The sequence below is a fragment of the Pelophylax lessonae genome (assembly GCF_965119305.1).
Source record: "Pelophylax lessonae genome assembly, chromosome: 4".
Taxonomy (NCBI): domain Eukaryota; kingdom Metazoa; phylum Chordata; class Amphibia; order Anura; family Ranidae; genus Pelophylax; species Pelophylax lessonae.
In genome coordinates this window covers 65,388,301-65,404,946 of record NC_138771.1, presented here as the reverse complement: position 1 = coordinate 65,404,946, position 16,646 = coordinate 65,388,301, and the positions used below count along the sequence as shown (strand labels likewise).

Sequence of the window (16,646 nt, the reverse complement as noted above, 5' to 3'; positions counted from 1 at the left end):
ATATATCCACTTAGTTTAATTTTGGGATATACCTTTTTCATATTGCCTTCCCTCCAATTGGGCATTATCCTATCTATGCCACAGAACTTCAGCAATGTTGGATCCCGATTGTGAGCCAATCTAAAATGCATGGATAGGCTGTGGTTCATTAAGCCCTTTCTGATATTGTTAATGTGCTCTCGCAGCCTAACTCCAAGTTTTCTGCTGGTTCTCCCATTCAGCCAGATAGTCTTTTATAATTAACCCCCCCCCCCCTTTATCTGCTGGTCTTATAACAACTTTATTCTGTTCTAATAGTTTCAAACCCTTTCTATGTCCTACTTACGTCTCCCTTGTTTGACATTTAGGTCTTCTAGGTCCTGTTCTACCAGGGCCCTAAACACCTCACAAAAGTGGCTAATAACCAATTGGGCATTATCCTATCTATGCCACAGAACTTCAGCAATGTTGGATCCCGATTGTGAACCAATTTAAAATGCATGGATAGGCTGTGGTTCTTAAAGCCCTTTCTGATATTGGTAATGTGCTCTCGCAGCCTAACTCCAAGTTTTCTGGTGGTCCTCCCAACATACTAAATCTTGCATGGACATTCAAAGAGATAAGTTACATGCGTGCTCTCACACGAAATGAATTTATCTATCCTTTATGTTCTCCCTTTGACTTGTGATGTGAAGTGTGTAGTTTTCCTAATTCTATCATTAACAGCCTTACATGCCACACATCTCCCAAAGGTAAGAAAAAACCTTCCTGATCCAAGAATGTGGCAATTTTTATTGGGGGGGGGGGGGGGGGCTACACCATTCCTTGCCAGCTTATTCTCAACCTAGGGGACCTGGTGTAAAAAAATTGTGGTCTCTTGGGTAACAAAGTACCCAGTGTTTGATCTTTCAAAAGTATGGGCCAGTGTTTGTGTATGATTTTCTCCTGCTCCTTATACTGCCTCAAGAAACTTTTTCCAGCATTTTATCCCTATTTAAGTTTCGTACTTCTTCTCTAATTTTCACAAGCTCATTCATTTTATAACCCTTTTCTTGGGATCTCTCTATAATGGTGGCTCTCTGGCTCTCATAATCTACAATATCTCATTATCACAATTTCTACATATTCTAATCACCTGACTTTTAGGTACTCCATTCAGCCACCTAGGGTGGTGGCAACATCCCTTTGGGATATATCCATTTCTATCAACCTCCTTGAAATATGTCTTCGTGCTCAACTTTCCACCTTTTCTGGACACGGCTAAGTCAAGGAAGTTGATAGCCATATTGTCATATACTTCGGAGAATGATATGCCATTTCTATTATTATTAATGTCATCAAGGAATTCAAGAAAGGTTTCGTGTGTTCCTTCCCACACAACCAGGATATCATCAATATACATTTTGTTGAATATTAACTCAGGTCTAGGTTTTCCATATATGACCTCATACTCCCATTTGCTCATAAAGATATTGGCTACCAACGAGACATATTTAGTCCTCATAGCCTTTCTTTTGTTTATAATGATTCCCATTATGCCAAAAGAAGTTGTCACTCATGGCTAAGTCTAAAACTTTTACCAGAAATTCTTTTTGTTTCCTTTTTAAATCTGTTTTGTCCAGGGCCCATTTTACTGCTTCCAAAGCATAATTTTGTTTGATATTTGTATAAAGCGAGTTAACACCAATATTCGCCAACATACAATCATCTGGTAATTCCAAAGTTTTAAGCAGGTTAATTAACTCCTTACTATCCTGTAGGTATGCTGTAAACTGTTGGAACAACAGCAGAAAAAAACAATCCAGATATTCTCCTAATCTACCAAACAGGGAATCAATGCCACTTATAATTGTTGTTCCCGGTGGTTTATCTTTATTTATGTATTGTGGGTAATTGATAAATTACCAGCATTCTTGGGGCATCTGGTATTAGATACCTAGCTTCCTTTCTGTTAATTAGTGCTTCCTTTTGTGCTTTTTTATTTAGTAGTTTTAATTTTACCTTATATTTATTTGTTGGATTCCCTTTCAGCTTTTCATATGTGTCCTCGTCATCCACTAATCTATTTAATTCAGCCAGATAGTCTTTTTTATTTAACCCCCCCCCCCTTCCTTTATCTGCTGGCCTTATAACCAGTGGTGTATTTAGGTTTTGTGCTGCCCTAGGCCTGACTAATTTTGCCCACCCCTAATTTAAATATGACCCACCCCTTCCTGTAAGGACCACACCCCTTCCTGTTTATGACTCACCCTGTCATCTGTACACAACAGACCACAACCACAGTCTATCTGTGCCCATCAGCATAGCCCTATCAGTTCCCATAAGTTCAGCCTTATCAGTGTCCATCAGTGCCACCTCATTACTGCCCATCAGTGCAGTATATCAGTGTGGCCTCATCAGTGGCCATCAGTACAGCCCCATCAGTGGCTACCAGTGTAGCGTATCAGTGCCCATTAGTGCAGCCTATCATACCGGCAGGTAACAGTGTGACTGCTTTATGGGGATGCCAGACTGATTTGTCTCCTGGACCCTGCCCTCTGGCCCAATTCGCCCCATAATACTGGCACTAAACTAAAAGTGCAGCGCAAGCCGGCAGGGACCCTTTTCGTGCAGAAGCCAGGAGGAGGCTGTTTTTTTTTTTTTTCATGCGGTGTGCAGATTTTTTGCTGCCCCCTTGCAAGGTGCCGCCCTAGGCCTGGGCCTTGTCGGCCTAGGCCAAGATACAGCACTGCTTATAACAACTTCTATATTCTGCTCTAATAATTTTAAACCACTTTATATGTCCTTTTTACGTCTCCCTGGTTTGACATTTAGGTCTTCTATGTCCTGTTCCATCAGGGTCCTAAATACCTCACAAAAGTGGTTATTAGCCACTTTTGTGAGGTGTTTAGGACTCTGGTAGAACAGGACCTAGAAGACCTAAATGTCAAACAAGGGAGACGTAAGTAGGACATAGAAAGGGGTTTGAAACTATCAGAACAGAATAAAGAAGTTGTTATAAGACCAGCAGATAAGGGGGGGGGGTTTAAATAAAAAAGACTATCTGGCTGAATGGGAGGACCAGCAGAAAACTTGGAGTTAGGCTGCGAGCAGACTTGTATAAAGTACTCGAAATTTCTACTTGAGTAAAAGTACAAGTGCTCGATCAAAAAGTGACTTGAGTAGAAGTGGAAGTGCTCGCAGAAAAAGTTACTTAAGTAGAAGTACTAAAGTATTCAATATATTTTTTACTTAAGTATTGCAAGTAGTTTTTTCAAAAAATTTGCTACTTAAGTACTAAAAGTAAAAAGTACCAGTAGTTTTAAAAAAAAAATTCTACTCAAGTACTGAAAGTAGAAGTACAAGTACTGTGTTATTTAGTTATTAAAGAAAGAAGTCAAAAGTTTGAACATCATATTGTTTTTTATTATTTCAAATGATTTATTCAAATGATTAACCTGTGTTTGTTAGTAGTTTCTTGATGCACTTTAAGCGCTGTAGCACCATTTATTTGTTTGTTTCATATTTTCTTTTTATTGGAAAGATTTGGTATAGCAGCTTTTATTATACACAGCCTTTATTTTCGTATACGCTGATTTACAAATGACATTATACACATTTTTTGAGCTTTATGCAACCTGCCATCTACTGTTCTGGCAGTGGTAATTTTTTTAAAAGTAACGAGTAACTATGCAGCACAAAAAAAAAATACTTGAGTAGAAGTATCGAAATCATCGAAAAAATGTAGTGAAGTAAAAGTAGAAGTAGGAGAAAAAAATTCTACTCTAGGAAAGTACAGATACCGCATTTCGGTACTTAAGTACAGTACTTAAGTAGTTCTACTTCGTTACTATACATCTCTGGCTGCGAGAGCACATTAACAATATCAGAAAGGGCTTTAAGAACCGGAGCCTATCTGTGCATTTTAGATTGGCTCACAATCAGGATCTAACATTGCAGAAGTTCTGTGGCATAGATAGGATAATGCCCAATTGGAGGGGAGACAATATGAAAAAAGGCAAATCCCAAAATGAAACTAAGTGGATATATTTGTTAAATAGTCCTGAGGGGTTGAATATAGAACTGGACCCTAATTGCTTTCTTTCCAATTGGTCCTTTTTTAAAAGGTTTTTTAAAAAGGTATTTTTAAAGATTTTTTTGACATCATTAATTTCCTCTCTAATTTCAAATATTATTATTTTTCCAATTGTTCATTTTCTTGTTTTATAAACATGTTTTTCTTATTAGAATTTTTTATATATATTTATTCATTTTGTTTAATTTTCATGTTTTATATTTTTTATTATTATTATTATCAATATATATTTTCTTCATCTATTAGTTTTTATGTCTGGAATACAAACATTCTATTGTAACATGTTTTATCTTATAAGTGGTATGTCAGTAGGGTCCTCAGCTGATTGGCAACAAGAGAATGTAGTTAAATAGGAGCCTACAAGGTGAATACAGAGCTGACCGTGTCCATATGTGGACAGGAAGTAGGCCACTGTGTTGACTATGAAGGCAAATACACCCTAATGGACATTACATTTGGGTCTTGTCAGAAGTTCTCCACAAACGGCTATTTAATTTGCTGAGCAACCAGGAATCTTTGTCTTTGATAACGTCCTGTGGGAGTGGCAAAACGCATCAACGTAGATTTCGATTCCTCAGTGACGCCAGGTCCGGATAATCGATGGAACACACGCGGAGGTTTGTGTTCCATGCCCGCCTTGCGGTGCGAAATCAGACTGAGTGATTGACTGCTCTGCTATTTTATGCTTTACCCAAAGCGATACTTTGTCTGCAACACTGTAAGTGTAATTTTAATCATTTCTACTAATAAACAAGGCTATATTACACTATTGGGATTCTCTCTTCTCCATTTATAAATGCCAAGCCACAAGATACATGAGATGTGACATCCCCCCACTTACCATATACAGCCCAATAGACCCACATGCAATATTGCTAAGGGGTCCACATCTTTTGGTAAGTGCAAGCACAAGAGGGTGATAAGCACAATTCACTGCATAAGTTTAAAGTTGTGAGGCACTTCAGCACTTTATCTGGACCAACATTGGACCTTTTTCCTTGGACTTTTACTGAGCACTTGCTTGTAGCAATCATTTGTATTGAAATTTCACCTGTCACATTTGTTATTCTTAGCTTATTTGCACTGATGTGTGCTGTAATTTATGATGGATTACTTATAAAGTGTTAGCTGGGCATTAAGGGAGAGGCAGTGGTGGTTCATGTCTCCCAGAATGCACTGGGGAATTACAGAGAACTAGGACAGAGCAGCTTCAGCCCCTGTTTGTACAGAGCAGCCATGCAGTAACACCATTTGCTTCAGTGTGCAGGCAAAAGCATCAACCAGCCAGGAATACTGAGCATTATTGCCAGTGGCAAAGCTCTTTAGGTCAGCAAAGCATCAGTGCCAGCAAGCATCCATGTCAGCAAGAAACCACGCTAGCAAATGTCGGTGCCAGCAAGTAACCTATAATCAAAAACTTTTGGGAATACGCCCACAATTTGTGGTAAAGGGTATGGAAATGCCTCTTGGAAAGTCTCTGAAAGGCTATGGAATCCCTCCAATACCAACACAACACCCTCCTCTTTTTCCACCAGGCCATTCTTTCCATGATCATCTTGAGCTGGAGCAAGCCAAAAGTCAATAAGATCAAAGTATAGGAATTCATCTCGCAGAGAATTCCCAAAAATTGTGCATCACACCACACCCTAATCACTACTCAAAGCAGATCATTCCCTCTACATCACTTTCCCTTTAAAGGAGAAGTACAGCCAAAGCTTGTTTGGCTGTATTTCTCCTGTGGATCACAGGAGTGCAGTTCATTGTGCACTCCTATGACCCATGTCCAGCTGACAGCGGGCTGAAGCTCGCTGACGGCTGATGTTACAGAGCCAGTCCAGGCTTGAACAAGATATGGTCAGGATTTGCCCACATGCCTGGACCGGCACCCAGCTTAGCCTCTCAGTGAGCCGCTGAGAGCCTGAGCTGGCCGATCATGCCCCCTCCACATCCCAGCGCTCCAGTGAGCATGGGGGAGCTGAGCAGAGAGCGGTGACGCCTGACAGTCAGCAGCTCTTTGCTCCGGGAGCTGTGAGAACTGTGCGATTGGCGGTGTTTGATCACTCGGTTCTCAGTGTTAGAGCCGGCGGGGGGGACAGATTCAGCATCGGAGTGTTGTTGCATCCACCTAGGTAAGTATAATTTAAAAAAAAAAAAAAAAAAGTATTCTTATACTTCACTTTTAAGTACTTTCCCCTAGGAAAAAAAAAACAACACTTTAATTAGCATTTAAAAAGCTTTCTTGGTGCTTTTTCAATACTTACAAAAAACAACAAAAACATGCCTTCCGCAGCTCTGCCTGGGTCTCCTGTCCCACCGGGAAACCCCAGCAACCAGCTGGCATGTCCGCTGCCTGGTTGGAGTCCCGATCAAAGCCGGATTTGGCTTTGATCGGGTCTCTGATGTAGTAACCCCGCGTGATGACGTCACGTTCGGGTTACTCGGCAGGCTAAAGGCACTGTATTTAAAATAATGTCAGTATTCAAAAATGACGATTTCGGCATTTTGAATACAATGAAGTGCAGTGGAGGGGTCTGGGGTCTTTTAGACCCCCGATCCCTCCATAAAGAGTACCTGTTACTGCCTATTACTGTCACAAGGGATGTTTACATTGCTTGTGACAGCAATAAAAGTGATCAGATTTTATTTTGTTTTAAAACTGTGCTAAAATGAAAAAAAAAAATAAAATAAATAGGAAAAATATTTTTAAAGCGCCCCCCATCAGTGTGAGCTTGCACACGAAAGAAAACCCATACGTAAGTCGTGCACGCAAATGAAATAGCTGTTCAAATCACACATGTGAGGTATCGCCGCGATCGCCAATGCAAGAGAAATAATTCTAAAAAAAGAGCTACTCTGTAACTCTAAACAGGTAACTGTTACAAAATTTTAAAGCGTCGCCCATGGATATTTTTTTATGACCATAGTTTGTCGCCATTCTGAGGGTGTGCGCATTTTTTTTTTATTAAATTCTGTTTATTGCATTTTTGAAAAAAGAAAATAAAACATAGGTACAAAACAGAGCCATGTGGGCATACCCAGGCTCAACAAAACATATAACTAGAAAACAACAACAAAAAGAACAGCGGTTCAACCTAGAACCACCAACCCCCCAACAGTGGCTGCTGCTTAAGAGAGCATGTGCATATCTCAGGCATCCTACCGATACTCCAATGCACTTAAAACCAATCCACCACTGGTCCAGTGTGCTCCAGGAGGCACGAGTATCCCACAGCTCCATACACATAATGAGACAATCTATAAATTGGATTAGGGCACATTAGCATCCGTAATATCTTGGTCATCGACAGTGTCCGTAGCTTCAAGCCACAGATCCCACACTTTATGGAATTTGTTGGGGAACCCCCTGTACATGTAGACCGCTTTATATAATGGTATTACTGAGTTCACTAGAGCCTTCCATTGTGATAATGAAGGGGCCCCGGGGTCTTTCCAATGCATCACCACCAATTTCCTAGCGTAGAAGAGCAAGAGCCCCAACAAGGTTCGAGAGGCAACAGCATGGGCCAACGCATTCACAAGCCCCAGGATACAGGTCTCAATCCCAGAGGGCACAGTAATGGTAGTCAATTTAGTGATAAAGCCTAGGACCTCAGTCCAAAATTTTTGCAAGGACGGACAGTGCCAGATCATGTGAGCATAAGAAGGGCCACCAGAATTACAGCGCCAGCAGGCATTGGGGATGTCAGGAGAAACCCTGTGTAGTCTAGAGGGCGTGAGGTGAAACCTGTGGAGAATTTTGAATTGTACCAAGCGGTCTCTCGAGGAAACCAAGTGCTTGAAGGGATAATCCCATACATCCTCCCAATCTTCTGAATCCAACTCTGGCACCCCCGCCACCCAAAACTCCCGCAGCCTTTCCAGGCCCTCATGGACACCAGGCATCAAGGATCTGTAAATGGAGGAGAGTGGCTTCTCAAGGTTCTCATCCCAGAGGAGCAACTCAAGTCAGGAGAGGCGCCCCCAAACTGAACCCGGAAGGCATGGTGGAGCTGCAGGAACCGGAAAAAGTAGGAGTTGGGCAGAGAAAATTTAGCCTTCAATTGGTCAAAGGTCATAAGATCGTTCCCTTGGTAGATGTGGTATAGTTGCCGAATGCCCTTAGTGGCCCATACAGACGGGTCCAGGATGGAGTAGAATTCAGGGAGCTCTGGGTTCCGCCACAAGGGGGAATTTGGAGAAAACCGATTGGGGTCAGACTTAGCATATGGGAAAACCAAGGACCAGGCCTTGATAACCGCTTTCATAGAGACGGTAGTGGGATACGGGGCCCTAGGGCCTCGGAGGAGGGCATTTCGCAGTGCCTCGTATGACCCAAGAAGGGCCACCTCAAGAGCTACTGCCGAGTTGGTGGAATCAGATATAAGCCAGTTATGGGCGTGGGTCAACAGACCAGCAAGGAAATACATGAAAAAATCTGGGCAGGCAAGACCCCCATGAGTCCAGGGACGTTGCAATAAAGACAGGCAGAGTCGTGGAGGTCGAGCCCCCCACAGGAACGTGGTAATCTACTAATTAAATCGCTTAAACACCCGCTTCGGGATCCACACCGGAGACTGGCGCACAATCTATTTACTCGGCATGATATCATCTTTGACAATATACAAAACAAAATAGGCTACCTTTACTGTTTAGTTTTTTTAAATGCAGAGAAATTTATTTTTTTCCAAAAACAACTGCCATTTTATTCTCCAGAGTCTTTGCTAAGAAAAAATATATAATGTTTGGGGATTCTAAGTAATTTTATAGCTAGAAATACAGATTTTAACTTGTAAAGAACATATGTCAGAAATGGGCTTGGTCCAGAAGTGGTTAAATAACAATTTCAGGATGGACTGTTTAAGTGTGAAGCAGCCTTTTTCAACAAGGGTGCCCAGGGGTGCCTTGGCAAAATGCCTAAAAATTGATCAAAAAGTGTATACAAACTAGCATGTGGATGAAGCCTGCCCTTTAGTTACAAAAAGCCGCGGATTTCCATTATGCACCATTACGACTTTCTAAACACTGGCATCCTAACAACCAATGATGTCATTAATTAATAAGGAGGATGTCTGTTGCCTGCACAGAATCTTTGTTTGACCCTCCTCTGCCCCTCTGCCTCAGCACTGGAGTGACATTTGCTGAATGATGGAGAAAAACTGAGGGAGAGGAGAAACATTGGAATACTAGTCAGTACCAGTGTGCAAAAGTAAATTTGCTTTGGAAGAATAAATCACCTCTAACATTGGGTGTCTTACGTGTGGATGTTGCTGCATTGTGTATAGCTATTAGAATCGTTTTTTTACATTTTAGAATGGGGTGCCTCAAGATTGTCCATAATTTTAAAGGGTGCCTTGACTGAAAAAAGTTTGAGAAACACTGGTGTAGAGAATTGAACATCAATGAGAAAAAGAATTACATTAAATGAAATATTGGGGAAAATCAGTAAACGCTTTCATTTATGTGTTATCAGAAATAAAAATAAACACCCAATCGGAGCATAATTTGCAGCACACCAGTAAGACCTTTCAAGAAGTGAGAAAAGTAAAAATGTAAAAAAAAAGTGCAACTTGCTATAGTAAAAGACTGACATACACTGCTAATGTAATAGCGTTTATTGCTCCCAGCAGTACTGATGCTTTACACTGCTGGTGTACTGAAGATGATGACGAGTAATAAAAATGATGGCCTGACAACAAGCAGTGAAGAAGCACTGTTGATGTATTGAAGTGTGAGAATGATGATGAGCAAGTATATGAAATAATATGAAAAAAATAAAGTGCTGAATGCTTTCAGCAAGCACTAGCTTGGGCAGGTCTGTCCAGCTCCAAATATACAGATAAAATGGAAAACATATGATCCTCTGCTACTTCTGTATTGAGGGTTTATTCCTCCTTTTGATATAGTACAGACATAAAAGCACAGGAAAGTTTAGAAGGAATGCAAGGCAGTATGAGGCACAGAGAAACTTGGATAGCATGCAAGGGAGCACACCTTCAGACCACTGAACATGATTCCAACAGAACTATTGTCTGAATTTGGACACTTACTTATTTACTTGTTGCTTCTAACCAAAGTTAAAAAAAAATTATATATATATATATATATATATATATATATTATACACTGATCAGCTATAACTTTATGACCACTGACATGTTAAGTAAATAATATAATGTATCTCATTACAATAGCATCTGAAAGTTGGTGGGATATATTAGGCAGCAAGTAAACATATTGTCCCTGAAGTTGATATGTTGAACGCAGAAAAAACTGGCATGTTTGGGCTACGTAGCCGCAGACTGGTCAGGGTGGCCATGCTGACCCCTGTCCACAGCCAAAAGTACCTACAATGGGCACATGAACATCAGAACTGGCCCACGGAGCAATGGAAGAAGGTGGACTAATCTAATGAATTATGTTACGTCATGTGGATGGTCGTGTGTGTGCGTCATATATAAAGGTATTATTATGACGCAAAGAATAGGTAAAATTCTGGACTCCTCCTGTGGAGCGTCACTTGTGGTCCGCGACTAATCGGAAGCGACATCACTTCTGGGATGACGCGGTTTATGTATTCGTGCAGACCAGTACCCGGCGCCATATTTTCACCCTCATGGTGGCCGATGGACCAGGGGCACTAATCTCCTAATTTGGAGGTGCCCCTGAGCCTGGAGGAGGCCCTTGGATGGCCCTGCCTATACAGTATCTCACAAAAGTGAGTACACCCCTCTCATTTTTTTAAATATTTTATTATATATTTTCATGTAACAACACTGAAGAAATGACACATTGCTACAATGTAAAGTAGTGAGTGTACAGCTTGTATAACAGTGTAAATTTGCTGTCCCTTCAAAACAACTTAACACACAGCCATTAATGTCTAAACCGCTGGCAACAAAAGTGAGTACATCCCTAAGAGAAAATGTCCAAAATGGGCCCAATTAGCCATCTTCCCTCCCCCGATGTCATGTGACTTGTTAGTGTTACAAGATCTCAGGTGGAAATGGGGAGCAGGTGTGTTGAACTTGGTGTTATCGCTCTCACTCTCTCATACTGGTCAATGGAAGTTCAACATGGCACCTCATGGCAAAGAATTATCTGAGCATCTGAAAATAAGAATTGTTGCTCTACATAAAGATGGCCTGGGCTATAAGAAGATTGCCAAGACCCTGAAACTGAGTTGCAGCAAGGTAGCCAAGACCATACAGCAGTTTAACAGGACAGGTTCCACTCAGAACAGGCCTCACCATGGTCAACCAAAGAAGTTGAATGCACATGCTCATATCCAGACGTTGTCTTTGGGAAATAGATGTATAAGTGCTGCCAGCATTGCTGCAGAGGTTGAAGGGGTGGGGGGGTCAGCCTGTCAGTGCTCAGACCAAATGCCACACACTGCATCAAATTGGTCTGCATGGCTGTCATCCCAGGAGGAAGCCTCTTCTAAAGATGATGCACAAGAAGGCCAGAAAACTGTTTGCTGAAGACAAGCAGACTAAGGACATGGATGACTGGAACCATGTCCTGTGGTCTGATGAGACCAAGATAAACTTATTTGTTTCAGATGGTGTCAAGCATGTGTGGCAGCAACCAGGTGAGGAGTACAAAGACAAGTGTGTCTTGTCTACAGTCAAGCATTGTGGTGGGAGTGTCATGGTGACTGCCGCCACTGGGCAGCTACAGTTTATTGAGGGAACCATGAATGCCAACATGTACTGTGACATACTCAAGCAGAGCATGATCCCCTCCCTTCGGAGACTGGGCCGCAGGACAGTATTCCAACATGATAACGACCCTAAACACACCTACAAGATGACCACTGCCTTGCTAAAGAAGTTGAGGGTAAAGGTGATGGACTGGCCAAGCATGTCTCCAGACCTAAACCCTATTGAGCATCTGTGGAGCATACTCCAACTGAAGATGTAGGAGAGCAAGGTGTCTAACATCCACCAGGTTCATGATGTCATCACGGAGGAATGGAAAAGGACTCCAATGGCAACCTGTGAAGCTCTGGTGAACTCCATGCCCAAGAGGGTTAAGGCAGTGCTGGTAAATAATGGTGGCCACACAAAATATTGACACTTTGGCCCCAATTTGGACATTTTAACTTCGGGGTGTACTCACTTTTGTTGTCAGCGGTTTAGACATTAATGGCTGTGTGTTGAGTTTTTTTGAGGGGACAGCAAATTTACATGGTTATACAAGCTGTACGCTCACTACTTTACATTGTAGCAAAGTGTAATTTCTACAGTGTTGTCACATGAAAAGATATAATAAAATATTTACAAAAATGTGAGGGGTGTACTCACTTTTGTGAGATACTGTATAAATACTCAGAGGAATATACATTCATTGCCAAAAGGAAGGTTCACACGGAGTCCATCATAACATCAGCATATGTGAGTTTACTTTTAATTTTATTTATTTTTATCATGCTGGCATTCTTCCTTCAATTTTGTTCAACAGCCACACTTGACTCAATTTGACTCTTTCCTTACTACTTTCTTTATTATTTTTAAGACTTATCTCAGAGGTGACTGACATCCCCATTCCACATCTCCCCCTCAGAGTTTGAGGTGATTCACACTCCTTGAGTATATATATATATATATATATATATATATATATATATATATATATATATACAGTATATATATATATATTCTGCATATCATCTTATAACCTATCATGGTAAGAGGGAAATATGTGGACTAACATAAGATGTTTCTAAAAAACAAATCTATATAAATGTGAAACCTTTTACTTTTATTACGCTATATGGGTCTTTCAGGTTTGGATACTGTCCCATGGGCCGGTAGGCAAAAAATCGACCTACTCACTATTAGGTGGGTAGTTATAAAGCTATGGAGGATTGGTGTAAATATTTCACACTTAGTTATGAATCTTGAAGTGAAGAATCATAAACTTCAATATATCAATGTTTCAATGAGGTGCAGCTCATGTTTATGAAGATGCATTTTTTGGTAACCATGATGAGCTACCTTGTGTTATGCACTTACTACATGGATGCAAATGTGTGAATAAAACAAAAACAAAAAACCCCTTACCGGCCATTGAGACATCTCCGCAAAGAGTAGGATGCGCCTCCGCCACAGGTACGAGAACAGTCACTCCAACTGCCCCAGGCATCCCAGCCAACATCTTTATCATTGTCAGATCGGGTAATTCTGGATGTCTGTAATAAAAATACATTTGGTTTTCACAGTATTCATGATTTGCATGAGCTGGTATTTTTAAAAAAATATTCAAACTGTACATACGATATTATAATAAATACAAGTCTAGGAAAAAATATAACAATTAAGAATTTCTTTGACATTACTGGTCAATCTCAAGAGTAAAACACACTACACTAGAAGTTTTTTTTTATTATTTTCGTCCAACCCAGCGGGCTAAAAAGCGTTGTTCGTGCAGCAATCTACCCTGGTGTGTCTTTGTGTTCCGACACGCCTGCCCCCGCCAGGACACACTGATCAGACATTGGCTGCCAGTGCTGATCGGCTGCTGGTTTTCCAGCATGTCTGTTCCATCAGCGGGGGGGTAGTCCATAAGGGGCGCAGCCCCCCTTCCCCCCAAAGTTTTGACCAATAGGAAAGCTATTAATGTAACAATTTATTTTTCAATAACTGATAATATGACTAACATTTTTTAACATCTTAAGGTTAAAAAAAATGTTAGTCATATTATGATTAATTTAAAAGTAAATTGTTCTTTATGTGTGCAGTGCACTGCGGGGCACCAGACTAATAGAAGTCTATTACGTCAGTCAATGTTTAACAAGCACGTGATTAGAGCCTGAGGCTTTAATTGGCTTGCTTTACATTGTGCCCCGAACCCTCCCCCTTTTGACTTTAGCGAATCGAAATTCACCATTGCATCACTACCGATTTCGCATCCCGGTCAATCAGGAGGCTGGAGAAGGAACACGGAAGCCGCCGGGTATTGGGAGCCGTGACAGCCCAGGATGGAGGCACCATTTGCCGATAAGGACCTTTTAGCACCAGTTGCCATTGCGTTTGATAGAAGCCAGTTGTAAAACCGGCTTCTTTAGAATAGACAGATGTACACATGGCTGATTTTTGGTCCTCATGTACAAGCTGTAGAGTCTTTTCACACACAGTTCTGTGTGTGTTTTTTCTTTGCCAGAACAGAATGGAAGTTCCATTAAGTCTATGGGTAGGCAATTGTAAACAGATGTGCGTCTATTTACATCTGATTACCTTGAAGTCGGTAAAGGTCAGAAAACAAAAAAGAAAAGGTATGTATTTGTTTCTGGGGGGTTTTTTTGGGCCTAAATGTGACAGATCAGAGGTAAAATTACGTAAACGGATGCACGCCCATTTTGGCCTCTTTCACACAGGGCAAGTTCTTTTATGATCAGTAGGGGATCTGTCTGACAATTTAAGCCTGTTTACATCCGCTAGTCCCTGGGGGTGAAAAGAGGGGCCAATCAGGTTCACCTAAAAAATTAACAGGCAGACCTGATCGGACCCTTCATGTGAAAGGGGCCTTACCTCCAACTGCCCACTGACCTAACAAGGGTCAGTTAAGCTCAGGCACGAAAAACTATATCCTCATATCATGCCACACCAAACTGCAAAGTACTTAAAGCAGAAGTAAGGCATTAAGGCACCCCAAAAAATGAAAAATGTTGGCTTCCCTGCAGATGTTTGCTAGTATGTTAGGCACATAATGGCAGACATACATTGCAAGTTATTCCTGACAGCGCTACAATGTCAGAGATTCCTTCAATCCCTGACACTTCCACCTTCTCCTGGTCTTCAACAACTTTGAGCCTTTGAGCTACGCGGTCAGGATGTCATAACTCCCACTCTGCGCATGCGAAAACACAAACGCTGACAAGCAGGGAGAAGCAACTATGACAGAGACATGCAGAGGTTGATTTACTAAAGGCAAATAGGTTGTTCATGTTGTAAGGGAATTTTCCCTTAGCTTAGTGAATGTGGTGAAAACTCACTTTGCATAGAATACCCAATCACATACAAAGACAATGAAATTAAAAAAAAAGTATATTTTCTTGAACATGATTTGATGATGGAAGTCAGCAGAGCTTCACCGCATTCATTAAAAGAACAAAATCAATACCATAGTGGTTCTTTGTTCATAAGAAGCATAACTGTCAGTGTTTTACAAAAAAAAAAAAAAAAAAACTTTACTTCTACTTTAACAGGGGTTCTAACACTTCTCCACTCCATAAAAAAGTTTAGTGTCACATGACATGCTTGGTGGTACTCTAGAAATTAAATTTTTACTTTATATAAATACAAGCAAAATAATTCAGCTGTAGATTTTGAGCCAGCACATTTCTACCCCATAAACCAGTTTTCTTCTGTCTATTGTTACAAGTATACTTCAATTATAATTATCATATAATCACATGTAAATCTCACCGATGAGTGCTTTATAATCCAGAAAAGGCACGGATGCAGCGTACGTGTATATGTATTTAGTTGGAAATTATTAAGTGGTCTAATTATTCCTAATTGTCGTGGTTAGTGTTTATTTAGGCAGCAAAGCCTTCCTCTCAGTGCCCAGAACTGCTTGTATTGTGCATGGTGCAGCCAGTCATCTCGTGAGAGAACTCAGAAATCCTTCCTAGGCAGTCACCAGCTGACGAGAACCAGACTGGCCTGAACAGCACAAAATTAATGATTTATTGTTCACAGCTATTTCACGAAATGTATGGTTTCGGCTAAATTGCTTGCTATGACACAGAGCAGACACTTGCTGAAAAACTCTGAGCAATAATTGCTGTTTTTATGTAAATATGCTATATTTCAGCACAAATTTGCTTCATTAATTATTGGCAAAATGTGATGAGAAAAGTTTTTTAAACAAGATTCTATTAAAATGGTACATGGGAGCGTGATACCCAATATATATTTATCTACTTGAAGAACTATAGGAGACTGTAGAGTGTATAAATTACATTTATGGCTATAAGCCCAATTGTTTGGTCTGTAAGAGTCTATGAGACAAAATATTTTATATATAAAGGTGTAATACATGTATTATAGTAACCTAAAGTGAGCCTGTGCCCTAGATACAAAACACTAAAGCATTTAAATATTCTGAACAAGCCCTCATTTGCCTCTGTAGTTATATGCTTTGTGGAGAAATTCATCTTAAAAGTTCAGAACACTGCAGCCACTGAAATCTAAGCCTATTTACTGTTACCTTCCATTTCAGAACCTTAGTGGCCTGCCAGTAATCGGAGGCCCTTTCACAGGCTGTCCTTATGTTCCTTTTTTGACCCACGATTACATGGATCAAAGCATAGTTACATAGTTACATAGTAGTTGAGTTTGAATAAAGACAACAGTCCATCCAGTTCATCAACAGTTCATTCAGTTCATCAACAGTCCATTCAGTTCATCCAGTTCAAAACAAACAGCAATACATCCCTATGAGTGGGCAAACTCGCATATACTGTACCTATATTCACCCACTTCCAGGTCTGTTCGGACCGAGTAAAAAAAGTTTGTGCCTGATCAGATTGGAGGTGGGCAGATATAGGCAGACAAAAGTGTGCTTACATCCCGCCCGCCTATAA

General features: G+C 40.7%; 1 protein-coding gene across 1 annotated transcript in view; it reads right to left on the bottom strand.

Moving 5' to 3' along the window:
- ADAMTSL3 (ADAMTS like 3) overlaps window positions 1-16,646 on the bottom strand; it is a 730,739-nt gene that overhangs the window by 344,831 nt on the left and 369,262 nt on the right. Inside the window, exon 4 of the mRNA XM_082255626.1 lies at window positions 13,120-13,247. Within this exon, the coding sequence (XP_082111752.1) occupies window positions 13,120-13,247 (128 nt within the window). The remainder of the gene's footprint in view (window positions 1-13,119; window positions 13,248-16,646) is intronic.